The sequence below is a fragment of the Entamoeba histolytica genome, genomic scaffold (assembly GCF_000208925.1).
Source record: "Entamoeba histolytica HM-1:IMSS scf_1104750519267 genomic scaffold, whole genome shotgun sequence".
Lineage (NCBI taxonomy): Eukaryota > Evosea > Mastigamoebida > Endamoebidae > Entamoeba > Entamoeba histolytica.
In genome coordinates, this window is record NW_001915171.1 from 1 (window position 1) to 16,764 (window position 16,764).

The 16,764-nt window shown below is 22.2% G+C and overlaps 3 protein-coding genes across 3 annotated transcripts, besides 2 other annotated features; 1 reads left to right on the forward strand and 2 right to left on the reverse strand.

Annotated features, from left to right (window-relative positions):
- Positions 1-559: 559 nt before the first annotated feature.
- Positions 560-935: a repeat region.
- Positions 936-2,456: 1,521 nt separating this feature from the next.
- On the reverse strand, positions 2,457-4,133 carry EHI_198320 (heat shock protein 70, putative; the record flags this gene model as incomplete). The annotated part of the gene is made up of 1 exon (XM_644602.1): positions 2,457-4,133. One exon carries the CDS (start codon positions 4,131-4,133, stop codon positions 2,457-2,459), a length of 1,677 nt encoding a protein of 558 aa, XP_649694.1.
- A 1,625-nt stretch (positions 4,134-5,758) lies between these two features.
- Positions 5,759-6,382, forward strand: EHI_198330 (Ras family GTPase; the record flags this gene model as incomplete). The annotated part of the gene is made up of 1 exon (XM_644601.1): positions 5,759-6,382. One exon carries the CDS (start codon positions 5,759-5,761, stop codon positions 6,380-6,382), a length of 624 nt encoding a protein of 207 aa, XP_649693.1.
- A 334-nt stretch (positions 6,383-6,716) lies between these two features.
- Positions 6,717-7,352, reverse strand: EHI_198340 (uncharacterized protein; the record flags this gene model as incomplete). The annotated part of the gene is made up of 1 exon (XM_644600.2): positions 6,717-7,352. One exon carries the CDS (start codon positions 7,350-7,352, stop codon positions 6,717-6,719), a length of 636 nt encoding a protein of 211 aa, XP_649692.2.
- A 2,227-nt stretch (positions 7,353-9,579) lies between these two features.
- Positions 9,580-14,321: a repeat region.
- The last annotated feature ends 2,443 nt before the right edge of the window (positions 14,322-16,764 follow it).

Consider the following 16,764-nt stretch of genomic DNA (forward strand, 5'->3'; position numbering starts at 1 on the left):
TAATTATAGCTCTAATTGAATTAGTATTGTTATTTTATTCTGTTATTCTTTTTTGGAAATAAGTTTAATTATCTATTTCGTGAAATTTTAGTATAGTTAGTTATTTGATTTATTTGTCTTTTTTCAAACCTCGTTTCTATTGACAAATTCTAATCACAAATATTTAATATTCTTAAAATAGTTTTAAGAACTGAGAAAGAAATAACTGACAAAAATAAATTTCTTTTCTTACTTCAGAAAGTAATTAATGAAAACAAAATTAAATCACGTCTACTCTTTTATTGTAAAAAAAATATTTCTTTTAACAGAAGAAGACTAATAAAAACAAAATAATTTGAACTTCTTTTTGTTAAGAAGTAAATTCAATATTATAACACTGTATTTATTAATTGAAATATGTTATTAATCACAACATAAATTAAAAATTATTTAATGACATTGTAGAATATATTAAAGTATTAAATCTACAAAAGAGAAAATGTATTTTAAAATTATTTTAAAAACAAGAAATAAAAATAATTGCATGTAATAATCATAAAAAGAAATAAATCATCAAAAATAAAAAGCAATTAATTAAGTATTAATGAAATTAGCTTCTATTGTTAATGGCTCAGCAAAGATTAATCCCATCACTTCTTCTTTATCTTCAAGCAGCTCTATAGAGTATGTTTGGTTGTGATTGAAACAGTATTCAATGACATCCTTCATGTTTTGTATTACAAAGGTTTTTAATTTCTTTAATGATGTCAATTTCAATTTTTAATTCTTTAATTAATTTAATACATTCTTTATTTATTAATCCATTTATTGATATTACTACTGGAATTATTTTGACATCTTTTATTTTCTCTATTTTCATTAGCATATTCTTTATTTCCTTATACTTATTTCTTTTCTTCATTTACACTCCATTAATATTGTGATCAACCACAATATAACCATAAAGAAATAAAATAATTAAAAAATAGAAGATTAAGTGTTAATAAAAATATTCTTTATTTATTGATTAATGAATATTAATCACATCGTATCATTAAAATTGAGTAATTTCCTTATTTTATTTATTATTTAGATTTTCTTCTTATTTTATGAATAATTCATTTTATTCTTCATTTTATCTTCTTTTTTTGATTTTTATGTTAGTTTTAATGAATTTCTTCTTTATTTCTTATTTTCTTAAGAATGAATAATTCATTATTATTATATTATTATTTCTAATTTCATTTACTATTAATATCAACATTTATTTCATTCTCTTTTGATATTATTCATTCGTAATACATTATTTCATTCTTTGTATTATTATTTATTATATTTCTTATTAAAATCCATCAGAATAATCAAATATTCATTGATAATTCATTCATTGACTTTATATTACTGTTTATGTGTTGTATATATAATATGTCAACTTCAAATCTATAAAATCAGACAGAAGAAAGAAGATGACATCAAACCAAAATGAAAGAAAGTTCCCAGAAGAAGAACAGAAAGGAGTAAAAGAAAATGAAAATAAAGAAGAAAATGTAATTCAATTTATATATAACAAATTTAACGAACTTAAAGGTCAATGTGAAATTATTCCAAAAGTGAAAGATGAAAGAAAAACAAAAGAATTAGATGATAATGGCATTAAAGTTAAACAAAGAAATAAAATATTAGAAACATTTAAAATTATTAAACAACTAGAAGAATGGATAGAAAAAAGAATAAACGATATATTATTTGATTCAGATATTGATGGATGGAATATTAATACATCAGTATTTGATCAAAGAGTACTGAATAAAGAGCATTTAATAATTCTTATTAAAGATACAGAAGATAATCTTTTTGGAGGATATGTTCATTCTAAAATTGATAAAATTGATGAATGGATAAATGACCCAAATTCATTTTTATTTTCATTAAAAACAAATGGAAGAATAAAAGGAATGAAGAAATTTGATATTGAAGATTCAGAATATGCAATTTATATATTCAAAAAAACAGATGATAGTTTATTTTCATTTGGATATAATGGAATATTTGGTTGTCTTAGTGATATTTTTGTTTATAAAGAAAATAATAAAATAAAGTCATATTGTTATCAAGAGACATTTGAATATAAAGGAATAGAAAATGCACTTTGTGGAAAACAACATCCTCATTGTTTTATTCCAAAACAAATTGTTGTTGTTGAAATGAAATAATCAAATATTTCACATATTTTTTATCATTTTATTTTTATAAAAAAAATACAAATGATGTTTATTAACAATAAACAAATCATAATGAAGTACTTTTCTTTGAAACAAATAACTATTTTCTAAGTTAATGTTACAAATAAGCTTAATACCAAAACATTTGAAATTATTATTTTTTTATGGTTATATCATTATTTACTAAATAATCATTGTTTTATGTCAAAATATCAAAAAAAAAAACAGAAATAAAGTTGAGTTTCAATTATTCATTTAATAAAGTTTTTGGAAATGTTCTATTAATTTGACAATTTCACCTTCTTCTTTTTTAGATAAATCAACATCTACATGTAAATCACCTTTAACATCATTCCCAACACCAGAAGCATGGATATCCATCATTCCATTATTATTAATTTGAATTGTAAACTTAAATGATTGTTCTCCAGCTTTTCCACTTGGAATTCCATCAATATGAAGTGTTGCAATATATTCCATTTCAGGAGAACTAATAAATTTACCATATCCTCGATAAATATTAAAACTGGCAGATGTTTGACTATTTTTCGTTGTATAATACTGTTTGGTAATTCCATTTGTAGGAAGAGTTTCTCCATCGTTAATAAGTATTTCAAATTTTCCTCCTTTTACTTCAATTCCAATTGGTATTGGAACACTATCATATACAATTTTATTACTATCAATACTATCTTGTTTTAAATATGCTAAATATGCAGCTCCTTTTGCAACAGCAGTAAGTGGATTAAAATTCTTATCAGCAAATGTTTGTATATCAAATAACTTCCCAACTTCTTCTCTAATTCTTGGCATTTTAGATGTACCACCAACGAATAATACTAATTGAACATTTCCTTTTTTATATCCTTTTCTTTGAGTGATTTCTTTTATTTTATCAATAAATCTTTCATATAATCCTCTTTTTTCACATTCTTCTTCAAATTCTTGTCTTGTAATGGTAGGTTCAATGCCATAGCCATCATAATCTTCACCACCAAAGAATGTTTCGAAATCTAATTCAGCATCTGTTTTACCACTTAATTCAATTTTAATTCTTTCTACTTCTTTCTTTAATATAACCAATTTCTTTTTATACGTTGCCTTTTCTTTTTGAGTCATTCCTCGTTTCTTTTCATAATATCCTTCAATACTGCCTTCCACTCTTTCTTTAACCATATCAATCATCACGTTATCAAAATCATTTCCTCCTAAATCTTGATCACCTCCACTTGATTCTACTTTAATATTATTATCATTTATTATTTTACAACATGCCACATCTAATGTTCCTCCTCCAAAATCAATAACTAAAATTCTATCACCATCTTTTAATGAATTTGGATATTCTCTTTTATATTCAACAATAGCTGCTGTTGGTTCATTAACAAGTTCAACATTCTTAATTTCTGCTAATTTACATGCCAACAACGTAGCATCTCTTTGTCTATCATTAAAATCAACTGGAACAGTAACAATAACATTTGTTACTTGACCATTTTTTAGAGATGCTTGTGCAATATCATACATATGTTTTAATATCATTCCACTTATTTCTTCTGGTTCAAATTCTTCAGCGCTTTGAGTTTGTGGATTATAACATTCAATATATGCACTTCCATTATTTCTACTTTTTACTTCAAATGGCCAATTATCACGATCTTCATAATTCACATCACATTCACCTCTTCCTATAATTCTCTTAGAATCGTAAATAACACATTCATTATTAGCTTCATTTTTAGCACTATTTCCTATAATTGTATAACCACTTTTATCTAATTGTGAAAGACTAACCCATGAAGCTACTTGTTCTTTCCCTAGTTCATCTTGAACTATGACAGATTCACCTCTAGTAATATCATAATAAGCAATAGAAGAATACGTAGTTCCTAAATCGATTCCAATTGAAAATGAATTTTGTTCTACTGCCATGAAATGATATTTTTAAGTTCATTTTCAGTGGTATTTAATACTGTTTATTTTACAACATAAATCAAAATAAATATCATTTATTTTATTTTTATAAATAATAAGAAAAAATAAATATTATTAACTAATTGTTAAATTAATAAATGAAAAATATTTGAAACATTCATTGATTAGTTTAGTTATAATACTTAATATTTTCTTAAATTATCAAAAATTTTAAGATTAATGAATGACTCTTCCTTTCAACAAATTACTGTTCTTTCACAAATTGAAAGAAACAAAATAGATAAACTATGACTTATAATAGTCTTTTCAGAACAGATATAAAACTGGTAAAATTTTAATAAAGTTGAAGAAGAAAATCTAACAACACAAATATAATGATGAAAATAATAACACACCACAAAATCATTGCTTTAAATGAAACCACATTATCAATAACTTTGTCAATAAAATTATAAAGAAAATAAATGATGGTTGTAAATAGTTGGCTTATTTAGAAGTATGTTTTGTATCAATAAACAGAAGATTATTAAAGTGTGAGATGTAATATAATTGGTTTACAACATATTATGTTATTAAATGAAAATGACTTTGAATATTTAAGTTATTACTACAAATAGTTTATATTATAGTTTTAAAACTATAATAATTAATAATAAAATAATAATAAAAGTGATAATGAAATAATGAAATGAGAGAGATATAAATCAGAAAAAGTATCTTATCTAAGGGTTTAAAAAGAATAAGTTCAATAGTAATTATTAAGTCATATGACTAAATTAACTACTATTGTTAGAATAAACACATAATAAAAACAATGTAATACTCTAATAGAACTAATATCAAGAAAATTCAATAAGAATAAAAGAAAAATTAGAGAAAAAACAATGGAATATTGATAACTGAAAAAGATGTAAGAAGAGAAATAATGAAAATAATGAAAAAAAAAAAAAACAAAAAAAAATAAAGAGAAAGATAAAACAATAATTAAAACAACAACAAAATTTTTGATATTTAAATAAATAAAAATATTTATAATAAAATTTTATTAAATTTCAGAAATAATAAAAAAAAAGTCATAAATAACGAAATTTGAAAATGATATAAAACTAATAAAGAGTATTAATAATTAATTGAAATAATTTTTAACACAATTTTGAATAGAAAAAGAATTTTTCTTTGAATTAAAGTAGAACAAAAATTAAAAAACAATAAAGAAATGATAGGTTTTGTTATATTTTTATTTGTTATTTTTCAATCATTAATTTTTAAATAATATATTATTCTTAGTTTAAAATACAGTTTATGTGTATAGTAACAAAAGGAAACAACCATCATTATTTTATTCAGATAGTATTATTTAACTATCTCTCTTATAAATAATTAAAATAAATTTAAAAATGAAATAGAATTAATTGATTTTGTTTTTTTTTTATTTAAACTATTAATAGAACACTTTTTCAAAAAAAAAAAAAACAGAAAAAAAAAATAAACAGCAATTTTATGGTGAAAGTTCATAACGAAATTAATTAAAAGATTTAATAAAAGAAAAAAACTATAAGTAATAGAAAAAAGAATTTGAGAAGTAAAAATAAAATGAACTTCAAAATCATAAAACATAACAAATGTCTGAAGGATATCAAGTTGTTATCATAGGAGAAGGTTCAGTAGGAAAATCTGCTTTATGTTTGCAATTTGTACGAGAAGTCTTTTCTGTAGAATATAGTCCAACAATTGAAGATACTTATAATAAAACTATTAAAGTCGATTCACATACAGTAACATTTAATTTAATTGATACTGCAGGACAAGAAGAATATGTTGCTTTGAGAGAACAATATTATTTAAAAGGAGATGGGTTTGTATTAGTTTATTCTATTGAAAATAAATCATCATTTATGGCAATTGGAAACCATAAAGATAGTATTTCAGTTATTAGACCTGATGGAGATGTTGCTTTAATTCTTGCAGGAAATAAATGTGATTTAGAAGAACAAAGAGTGGTATCAAAAGCTGATGGAGAGGCATTAGCTAAATCATATGGAATTGATTTTTTTGAGACATCTGCTGCAAAACGAATAAACGTTGATGAATTGTTCATAGCATTAGGAAGAAAATTACTTCAAATTAACCATAAAGGTGAAGATGCACCAAATACAACTTCCCCTTCAACTGAGAAAAAATCTGAAAAGAATGAAAAGCCAAAGAAAGAAAAAGGAAAAAAGAAAGGAGGTTGCATTATGGTTTAATCACATTTTCTTCATATAAACGTTGTTTTTTATTTTTTATTATTAATTTTTTATTATTATTACTTAAAAAATTCTTAATTATTATTTTTTTAATATATTGAAATGAAAAGGAAAGTACGTAAAAAGGCAAATACGATTAATTAATAAAAAAAAAAGAGTCAATGATTTAAAGAAGAAGAAACACTGATAAGATAAATGAAAAGATTAAATCATAGTATTACAAATACTTTGATATTTATTTTATCATTATTTATTAAACAGAATTTTTTAAAAAAAAGAGTAATTAATGAAGGACAAAGCAAGAATTAATTAAACATAATTTTCATATATTTTTTCAATTACAATGAAATGTATTTGAGATGCCACTACAAATATATGCTTCATCACTAAAAATATTAATCCAAGACCATTTTACTTTATAATTACTTTTAAAAATTCTAATTTCATAATTAATTCCTTTTTTTAATAAAGTTTTATCAATATTAATATATCTTTCAATAACACCTTCACCAATAAATTCTAATTGTTTCATTCCAATAAGAAATTTTTCTTTACTTTCTTCTTGTTCAACAACATAAACTCCAAATAAGTCATCTTTTTCTGCAGGTTGTTGTAGTTTTATTAAAATATCATTTTCTTTATCTATTTCTGTTGAAATTTTAATTTCAGTTCCAACAACAAAATGTTCAGCAGATTTGACATCATTAATTCTTTCATCTTTCATATTCAATAAATGAAAATCATAAATTCCATTTGGTAATAGTTTATCAAAAAAGTATTCTGTTTGATTATCATTTATCACTGCCATAGCTGAATATAAATTACTTTTTCTTTTTGTTGCACAACACACAACTTTATATCCTGTTCTCCATTTACATCCTTCTTTTATTCTAATTCTAATTTGATATATTTCATTTTCACTTTGAATTGATGTAATATCAAAGAATTCTGTTAATGTTAATAAGTTCATATCTTATTGTTTTTTTTATTATTTTTTTAAAAGTTCATTTTAAATTATTATTTATTTTTTATTTTATTTCATCTTTTTTTTCATTTGATAATTTCTTTTTTGAATTTTTTTTTTTTTATTTCCCAATGAATAATTTCTTTTTTAAAAAATCAGATTCTATTTTTACTTAATTCATTTCTTCTTTTTCCTATTTTTTTTTCTTAAAACTTTATTTTTTTGATATTCTACTTATAAAATACTTCTTTTTATCAAAATAAAAAAGGATGATTTATCATTTTTTTTCTCATTTAAAAATAATAATTACGAATTTAAGTTTTAGTCATTTTTGATTTTCAATTTGTTTGTTTGATGTTATTTCATTCATTCGTATGTGAGTCTTGTTCAATATGTATTTCTATGTATTTATATTCATCTCAATATTTCATTATTATTTCATTAGTTATTTCATATTTTTATTTATTATATCTTTTACAATTATTTCCATAAAATTACAATGTTTTATTCTTGCATTATTCTTATTATTTCTTTATTGACTATTCCATTTATTAACATTATTTTTGTAATTCCTTTTATTTTATTCTATTAATTTGTCTTCTTTTATTTTAGTGAATGTTATATATTTCTACTTTATTAGTAAGTGTCAGATGTATCTTTTTATTATTTATAATTATCATTTTTTTCATATCATTTATTTTATTTTATTTTTTATGTAAATGAATGGTATTTTATGAAATAATAATTTTATTGATTATTTCATATTTCAATACATTGAACATTTCTTTGTTTTTATTCTTCTTTTGTTTTTATCATTTTCATTTTTATTGTTGTTTAATTTTTCTTTATTCATTATTTATTCTTCATTTCTTCCTTAAATTTATTTTATATTTCATTTTAGTTATTCTCATCATTTGATTATTCATTTATTCATTTGTATTTTCTTATTTACATTCTAATTTATAATTATATTTTCAATTATTGCTGTTTTATAATTACAAATAATATATCATTTCATTTATTATTTAATGTAATTATTAATTTATTATTTTTCATACAAATATATTATTGTCTTTCATTAATTTGTTAATTAATTCTTATATAACATTCCTTATTATCTTATTATTTAATCATTATGTTATTCTCTAATTCTTTTATTCTTCAATGTCTTATATTTATCTTATTTTATTGCTCTTTCATTATTTCTTTCATTTTATTTTTTATTTTATCATTCTTATGATTTGTCATTATTTCTTTTAATTTATGAAATGAATTTTAATTATAGTGCATTATTTTATTTATTCATATTTCTCTTATCTTTTTCACTTTTCTTTCTGCATTTCTTCTTCTGTTTTTTTATTAATTCAATACGTTTATCTTTTAATTTATTTTAATTTATCTTTCTTCTATTATTCTTAACTTTCTTTTCTATTTTTCTTTTTGATTTTTATTGTATTTATTCAATAACAATGAAAATTCATCATATTTTCTTCTATTTTTGATGGTTTGTTTTTCTTTCATTATTCTTTCTTCTTTTTGTATTATTCCATTATTTCATTTTCTCTTTCATTTCATTTTCATGTTTTATTTCATTTTCTTCTTTATTTTTTTTTCATGTTTTTCATTTTTTTTTCTACTTTGTTTTGTTGTTTTGTATTGTTTCATTCATTATTTTTTCTTGTTCTTCTTTCTTATATATTTTTTCACTATCTTTTCTATTCTTCATTTCTCTTTATTTTTTTCTTCAACTATATTTGTGTTTTTTGTTTCTTTTGTATTTCATTTTTCTTGTCATTTCTTATAATATTCTTTATCACCACATTTTTTCCCTTTGTCTTGGTTATTCTCATAATAATATTGATTAAACATTATACCTGCATTATAGTATTTGCGGTTATATTAATTACTTTGATTTTTATTATTATTGTGTTTAATTGAGAGATGATTGTGGTGATTATAATTATGACAAAAGATAATAAAGTGGTTATGACTATTATTTGTTTAATAATGATTGTAACTATATCAATGATTCTTTCTTCTGAATCTATTTGTTGGTGTAAATTATTTCCATGTGTTTTTCATTGTATTTTGTAATGTAGAAATATATTTGAATTAAACAAATGAATTAACTCAATGAAATAATACAAATAAATTGTTTATTTATTTATTTCATCTTATTTCTATTTCTTATTTCTTTTATTATTTATTAAAAAACATCATTGGAATGTCACGAAGATGTTATCAACAAAGGTACTCAACATGAAATAGAATCAAAAAACTCAATAGAGACTATAAGAATGATGATCATAAAATGTTCAATAACTACTACTATAAGAAATATTATTACCATAATAACACTTTCAACAGAACAACAGAGCACTCAGATTATTACAGAAAATATTATAACCAAAATTATTACAATCCTAGAAGAAAGGTTAACAAGTATTATCATCGAAAGGAACGATTTGGAAGAAGAAAATATAAGAATAAAGGATGTTATAAGAAAAGACAAGGATGGAAGAATAAAAGGAAAGAAGAAAATACAAAAACAATACAAAAATGGATGAAAAGATTTGAAGAATTAGAGAGACTAGTTAAAGAGAAATTAGAGACAACAACAAAGGCAGAAGAAGAAGAAATAGCAAAGGAAATAGAAGAAAAAGAAAAAATAATACAAGAAAAATCGACTCAAGAGAAAGAAGAAAGACAAGAAGAAGAGAAACAAACAATAATAGAAAAGTGTGAAGAAGAAAGAAGAAAAATTTCTAAAGAATTTGAGGAAGAGATAATGAAAATGAAGAAAACATTTGAGAAAGAAAAAAAGAATTAGAAATGAAGATAAAGAGCAAAGAAGAAATACAAAAACAAAGAAAACAAAAAGAGATAAAGAATAATGAGAAAAAAGAATAACAAGAAGAAGCTAGAAAGAGAGAACAAGAGATAGAAAGACTAAAAAGTACACATGGTATAGAAATAAATAACAAAGAAGAAAGAATCAGAACACTTAAAGGAAAACTAGAGAAACAAAAAAAAAAGAGAAAGAAATCAAAGAGATTAAAGAAAAGAAAGAGAAAGAGATAAAAGAAATCAACAAAAAGAGAGAAGAAGAAATAAAGAAAACAAAATAAAAGATAGACAAGATTAAAGAAGAAAGGAGAAAGAAATAGAAGATGAAAGACAAGATAATAGAAGAAGAAAGAAAAGAAAATATAGAAAAAGAAGAAAGAATGAAAAACAACGAAAAAGACGAAGAAATGAAGGAAAAGGTAGAGGAGAAGGAAGGAATAGAGAACAAATACCTACAAGGACAAATTGATAAAAGTATGATAGAAAATAAACTAATGAAAGAAAGAAGGAAAACACAAATACTAATAAATGGAATAGAAAAAAAGGAATAAACGTAGAAGAATTACTTAAAGAACAAGAAGACGAAGAAAGAAATTTCCAAAAACAGAAGAAAAGAACAAGGATGAAAGAGATAGAACAAGGGACAATTATACGACGAGCATCATCAGTGACAGAAACGATGAATATAATATGGGAAAGAACAGAAGAAGATGATTATAATAGAAGAAAAACAAGAGAAGAAAGAAGAGGAAGAAGTGAAACAAGGAGAAGAGAAGAAACAGAATTAAAGAAGAAGGAATATGTCTGTTATGGAATTAATATAATGAATATTAAATTAAAAAAGAAATTAAGAAAAGAAGAAATAAAAAGAATATTAGAAGAATATAATATTGATATTACAATCGAAGAATATATAAAAACAGTTAAAAGAAGTAAAGGGATTAAAAAAGAAATCATAGAATACATTAATAATAAAGTAGATGACATGACTAAAGAAGAAGATAATATAGAAAATGAAAAGATTAGAGAGATTAATATAAAGAAAAAGAAGGAAGAGATTGATGTAGAATACATAGAAGAGTTAATAAAGAAAAGTAAAAGAAAAGAAATCAAAGAGTGTATATACATTGGATATTATTTCAATAAAGAAGTATGTGAAGAGATAATAAGATATATTGATGAAAAATGGGAATGGAAAGAAGGAGGTATTAAAGAGATACAAGAAGACATTTACCGAATAACATACATAATAAAGAAGTATTTAGAAAACAAAGTCATAAGAATTAAGAAAGAATATGAAGTAGTAATACAAAGCAAGATAAATAAACTAAAAGACATGGTAATAAGAGGAAACTATAAAAAATTAAGAAGGATATTAAGAATAAGAAGAATGATAGAAGAAAAGATAAGAGGAGAAGTAAATGAAGAAATAAAACAATTAGAATATTTAAAAGAAATGAAGAAAAAAGAAGTAGACTTAAACAAAAGTAAAAGAACGAGAATCTACAGAAACAAAATCATGAGTACTACTTGAAAGAAATAAGAAAGGAAATAGGAAGAGAAGAAGAAAAACCAAGTGAAAAAGATACAAAAGAGTTTTTGAATAAGATATATAACAGAGGAAAAAGAATAAAGAAAGAGAATGAAAGAATAAAAGAGATAATTGAAGAGAGTAATAGAAGGAATTTGAAAAGAATAATAAACACAAAAGAAGACATAGAGAATGTGATAACAAGAATACCATCATGGAAAGCACCAGGGATTGACAATATGCATGGATATTAATGGAAAATATTAGAGAGTGTTAGAGACAGATTAGTTAGAGTGTTTAATGAATGGTTAGACACTCCAAAAAACATTCCAATAGAAATGCTAACAGGAAGAACTATTCTAATACACAAAGGAGGAGATATCAAAAAGCAGAGAATTATAGACCAATAACATGTCTTAATGTAATAATGAAAATCTTCACTTCAATCGTAAAGAGAAAGATAGAAGAACAACTAGCAAATAATGAATATAAATACCAAATTAATAAGAGTCAATATGGGAATAAGAAAAGAAGTCTAGCAGCAAAAGAAGTATCATAAGTTTATTAGAAAGAAATGAAAGAGAAGTACAGAAGAAAAGATATTTAGAATCATTCTATGACATTAGAAAAGTATATGATACAGTTAATCATGAATGGCTAGAAATTGTATTAAGATACTTCAAAATACCATTTCAAATAACTGAATTAATAAAAAGTATGAGTAGTAGATGGAGAATAAGAATAGGATATAGATATAAAGAAGAAATAAGAGAAGTTAGAATAAAGAATGGTATATTACAAGGAGATTCACTTTCTCCACTCCTATTCATATTACAAATGAATATCATTTCTGATGTTATTGATAAAATAAATGAGAAATGAATAAAAATGACACATGTACATTGATGATATTAAAGTAACAAGTGAAACAAAGAAAGGAATGGAAATAGTGCATAAAAATATAATAGAAACAATATAAGCAATAGGAATGGAAGTTAATGTAAATAAAATTGGAGTAATGAAGAAAGGGAATATAGAAATACCAGATAATATGAAAGACATTCCAATAATAGACTCAGAACATCAATATAAGTATTTAGCTGTTTATCAATTCACAAGAAATGATGATTTGGGATGCATAGAAAGAATAAGTAAAAGTGTAGAAGAAGGAATAAAAGAAAACAATAAAGGGAATGACAGTAGTATGAATTATATTAACAGAATTAATACAGAAATAATTCATAAGTTCACATATAGTGCATCTGTAGTTAAATAACCAATTATGAAGCTGATTGAAATAGATAAAATGATAAGGAGAGAAATGAAAGAAGGAAAGATTAATAGAGCATGAATGTGTAGTAGCAGATTATATGTAAACAGAAATAAAATGGGAGATGGAATGAAAAACATTAGAGATGAATATGCAATTGAATTAATAAGAACTATTTTGTATTACACATGGAAAAGAGGAGATAGAATAGGTGACATGATAGGAATAAATGAAAATAAGAATGGAATGTGGAATAGATTGTATAAAGCGTGTGGAAAAAGAATAAACAAAGAAGAATTTAGAAAAATAGTAACAGAAGAAGAAGAAAACGGGATAAAAACAGAATAATCAAGTATGTGAGAGAAAAGTTTCAAGAAGAATATATAAATAAATGGAGAAACAAGAAAGTAAGTAGTGAAGTATTGAAAGGATTTGAAGATAAAATGACTGAGCAGAATAAAACAATTAAAGTATGGAAAGGAATTAATGTTATAAGAAAAGCATATATACAAATAAAGAAGATGGAAGAGAAAGCAAGAAATGTAGGAGTAAGGAAAGCATTAATGAAACATGACATGAGATATGCAATATGTCCAATGTGTAATAAGATAGCAACAATAAATCATATTCTTTTGAATTGTATAATCACTAAGAAAACACAAATGAATAAACATGATAGAATAGGAGAATATATATGGAGGAGATTAAAGATTAAATACCAATTATATGAAAACAAAGAAAATATGAAGATGAGAGAAGAAGAAAATACAAGAAATTAATAATAAGGAAAGAAGAATTAGGAAAGAATGAAAGAAGAATAGAGAAAGATAAAATACTTATAGTTTAGAATCAAGAAATAGTAAACAGAAGTGAAGGAAAATTCCATAAAAGAATAGATATTTATGTCAGAGACTTAAATAAGAAAGAAGCAATGATTATAGATATGAGAATAGTAAGAGATAAAAACATAAATAAAGCATTTACAGATAAGATTAATATATATTCAAAACTACATGAACATATAAGAAAGATATAAAGATTAGTGAGAGTAATAGTTATACCAGTAGTAATAACAGTGAGTTGATTAATAAACAAAGAATCAGTTATATTATTAAAAGCAGAAGGGATAGAAATATCAAGGGAAATAATGACAAGAGAGAATGTAATAACAAATATGAAAGATCTTATGAGATATTGTGGAGATCATTCTGGAGAATACAGCAATGTAGAAGTACCAGAAGAAGAAGAAGACTCTCAGGAGAGTGAAGGAAGGGAAGAAATTCTCACCTGAACAATAGGTTGAAAGTTATTAAACCTTAATTTAATTTATTGTTATTTATTAAAAAACACCATCATTTAATGTGAATATTTCATTAAATGAAATAAAATAAATTAACATTGAATTATGTCCATTTTTAATTCACCATTTCATTTATTGACAGATGAATGAAATGTTCATATTCTTCATTGATTTGTTTTTCTATTCTTTTTATTTCATTTTCAATTAAACAAGATTGAATCATTTCATTTCAATTACTATGATTCGTTTTGGTGTGAAGTATTCTGTATAATCTTTTCCACAAAGTACATTTGATATTCCGTTATATTCAAATGAATCTTGATGACAATATGATTTTATTTTATTATTTTCTTTATAAACATCAATATCACCAAGTCCAAATGAAAACAAGCAATTATCTAATTGATTATATATTTTAAATGCATGTTTTGATTCTTTAATATTAAATTTCATCATTCCTTTCAATCTTCCATTTGATTCTAATGAAAATACAAATGAGTTTGGATCATTTATAAAATAATAAGTTTTATCAATTTTAGAATCAACATATCCTCCAAATTTATTTCCTCTTGAATCTTCAATAATAATTATTATATGTTCTTTATTCATTACTCTTCTATTAAACACTGATGTAGATTTATTCCAATCATCTTTATCTGAATCAAATAGTATATTAGATATTCTTTTTTCTGTCCATTCTTCTATTTGGTTAATAATTTCTTTTGTTTTGTCATTTGATTTGTTATTTGGTGTTGACTGTGTTATTCCCATTTTTGTTGTTTTTTAAGTTTTTCTTTTTATTTTATTACATCTCATATTTATTATTAAGTTCTTATTTTTCTTTTTAATTTATTCTCTTATTTCATTCTTTCTATCATCTATTCATTTTCATTCTATTCATTTATTTATATTCATTCATTTGTTATTTATCATTTCTTTTTATTTCTTAATGTCACTTTTATCTTTTTATTTGTTTATTCTGTTTATTCTGTTTTATTATAATCTTCTTATGAAATTACTTATTTCAATTAAACACAACTATCATGTTTAAATTAAATAGATGGTACGTCTGTCATGATTTATTACAATATTAACGAAATTATATTAAATAGAATTTATTCTTATATTATTCTCATTTCATTTTTCATCAATTTAATATATTTGTTAATAATGTTAATAATGTTCAATTATCTCATCAATGTAATGTTAGTCATTAGGTTGTTAATATAATTATGAAAGAATAGAATCATTATGTATTATTCAATATATTAATGAATAAATGATAATATCAATTGTTATAAACAACAATGAAAGAATATAGAAGAATAATGTATATCAACAATATTCATGTGAAAATAGAAATATATGTAAAATGAATGAGAAAGAAATACAACCAATATTCATAAAATAAGACATTTTGACAAATTCATATTCAAATATTTAACAGACATTAACAAAATAAAGAATTTGAATGTATAATTATGATAATGAATGAACAATACATAAACTAAACAATGAGAGTTGTTAATAAAATGAATGAAAATATAATAACACAAAAATATGAAATATTCAACTACAATGAAATAATCAAAATAGAATATATTTAAATTATAAAGGAACAATAAAAAGAATTGAATAACAAAACATCAACAATATTATGATATAAAATAATATTTAATGAAATAAAATGAATTATTTAGAATGAGTATTTCACTTTTATTTCAATTACAATACATTTATTGTTGAATTACAATTTATTCAATGTCATTTGTGATATGAATGATAATACCATAATTTGAATTATATAATGAAAATGAATATATTCATTTTAATATTATTCAAAATCATCAAACATAATAGAATTTCTGAATATTTCAAATGACAATATTTGTATTTAATTGTATATATAAAATACAATGGAAATTGTTTGAATTAAAATGTAATATTGTTTTCTTCTTTTGTTAAATTAACTAAAACAAATGAAATAAATATAATCGATTTATCACATATTTATTCAATATTTCATAAATCAAAACACTTATTGTATTAAGATTTGTTTCATTTTTATATCTTCTCCATTTCTTCATTCAATGTATTGAATTAATTGTTAATTATTAAATATTTTCATTTTTATTCATTTAATTCATTCAAAATAAAACAAATAATATCTTCAATATCTGTATCATTAACATTAATTCATATTGAAATGTATTTTTACTTTCTCATCATCAAATTTGTATGTATTAGATAATTTATTTATTGTAACATAAATGTTATTTTTGTTCAATTAACTTATTTCATTCTTCAATAAATTTATATTTCATTTCTTTATTTGTAAAATGGTTATATTTGATGAGAATGTGTTTTATATTTTCTTCATTTTTTTAATTTCTTTTTTAATTCATTTTATTATGAATTTTCTTCATTCTTTCAATGGTGTTTTAACATGACAAACTTCTTTATTATATTT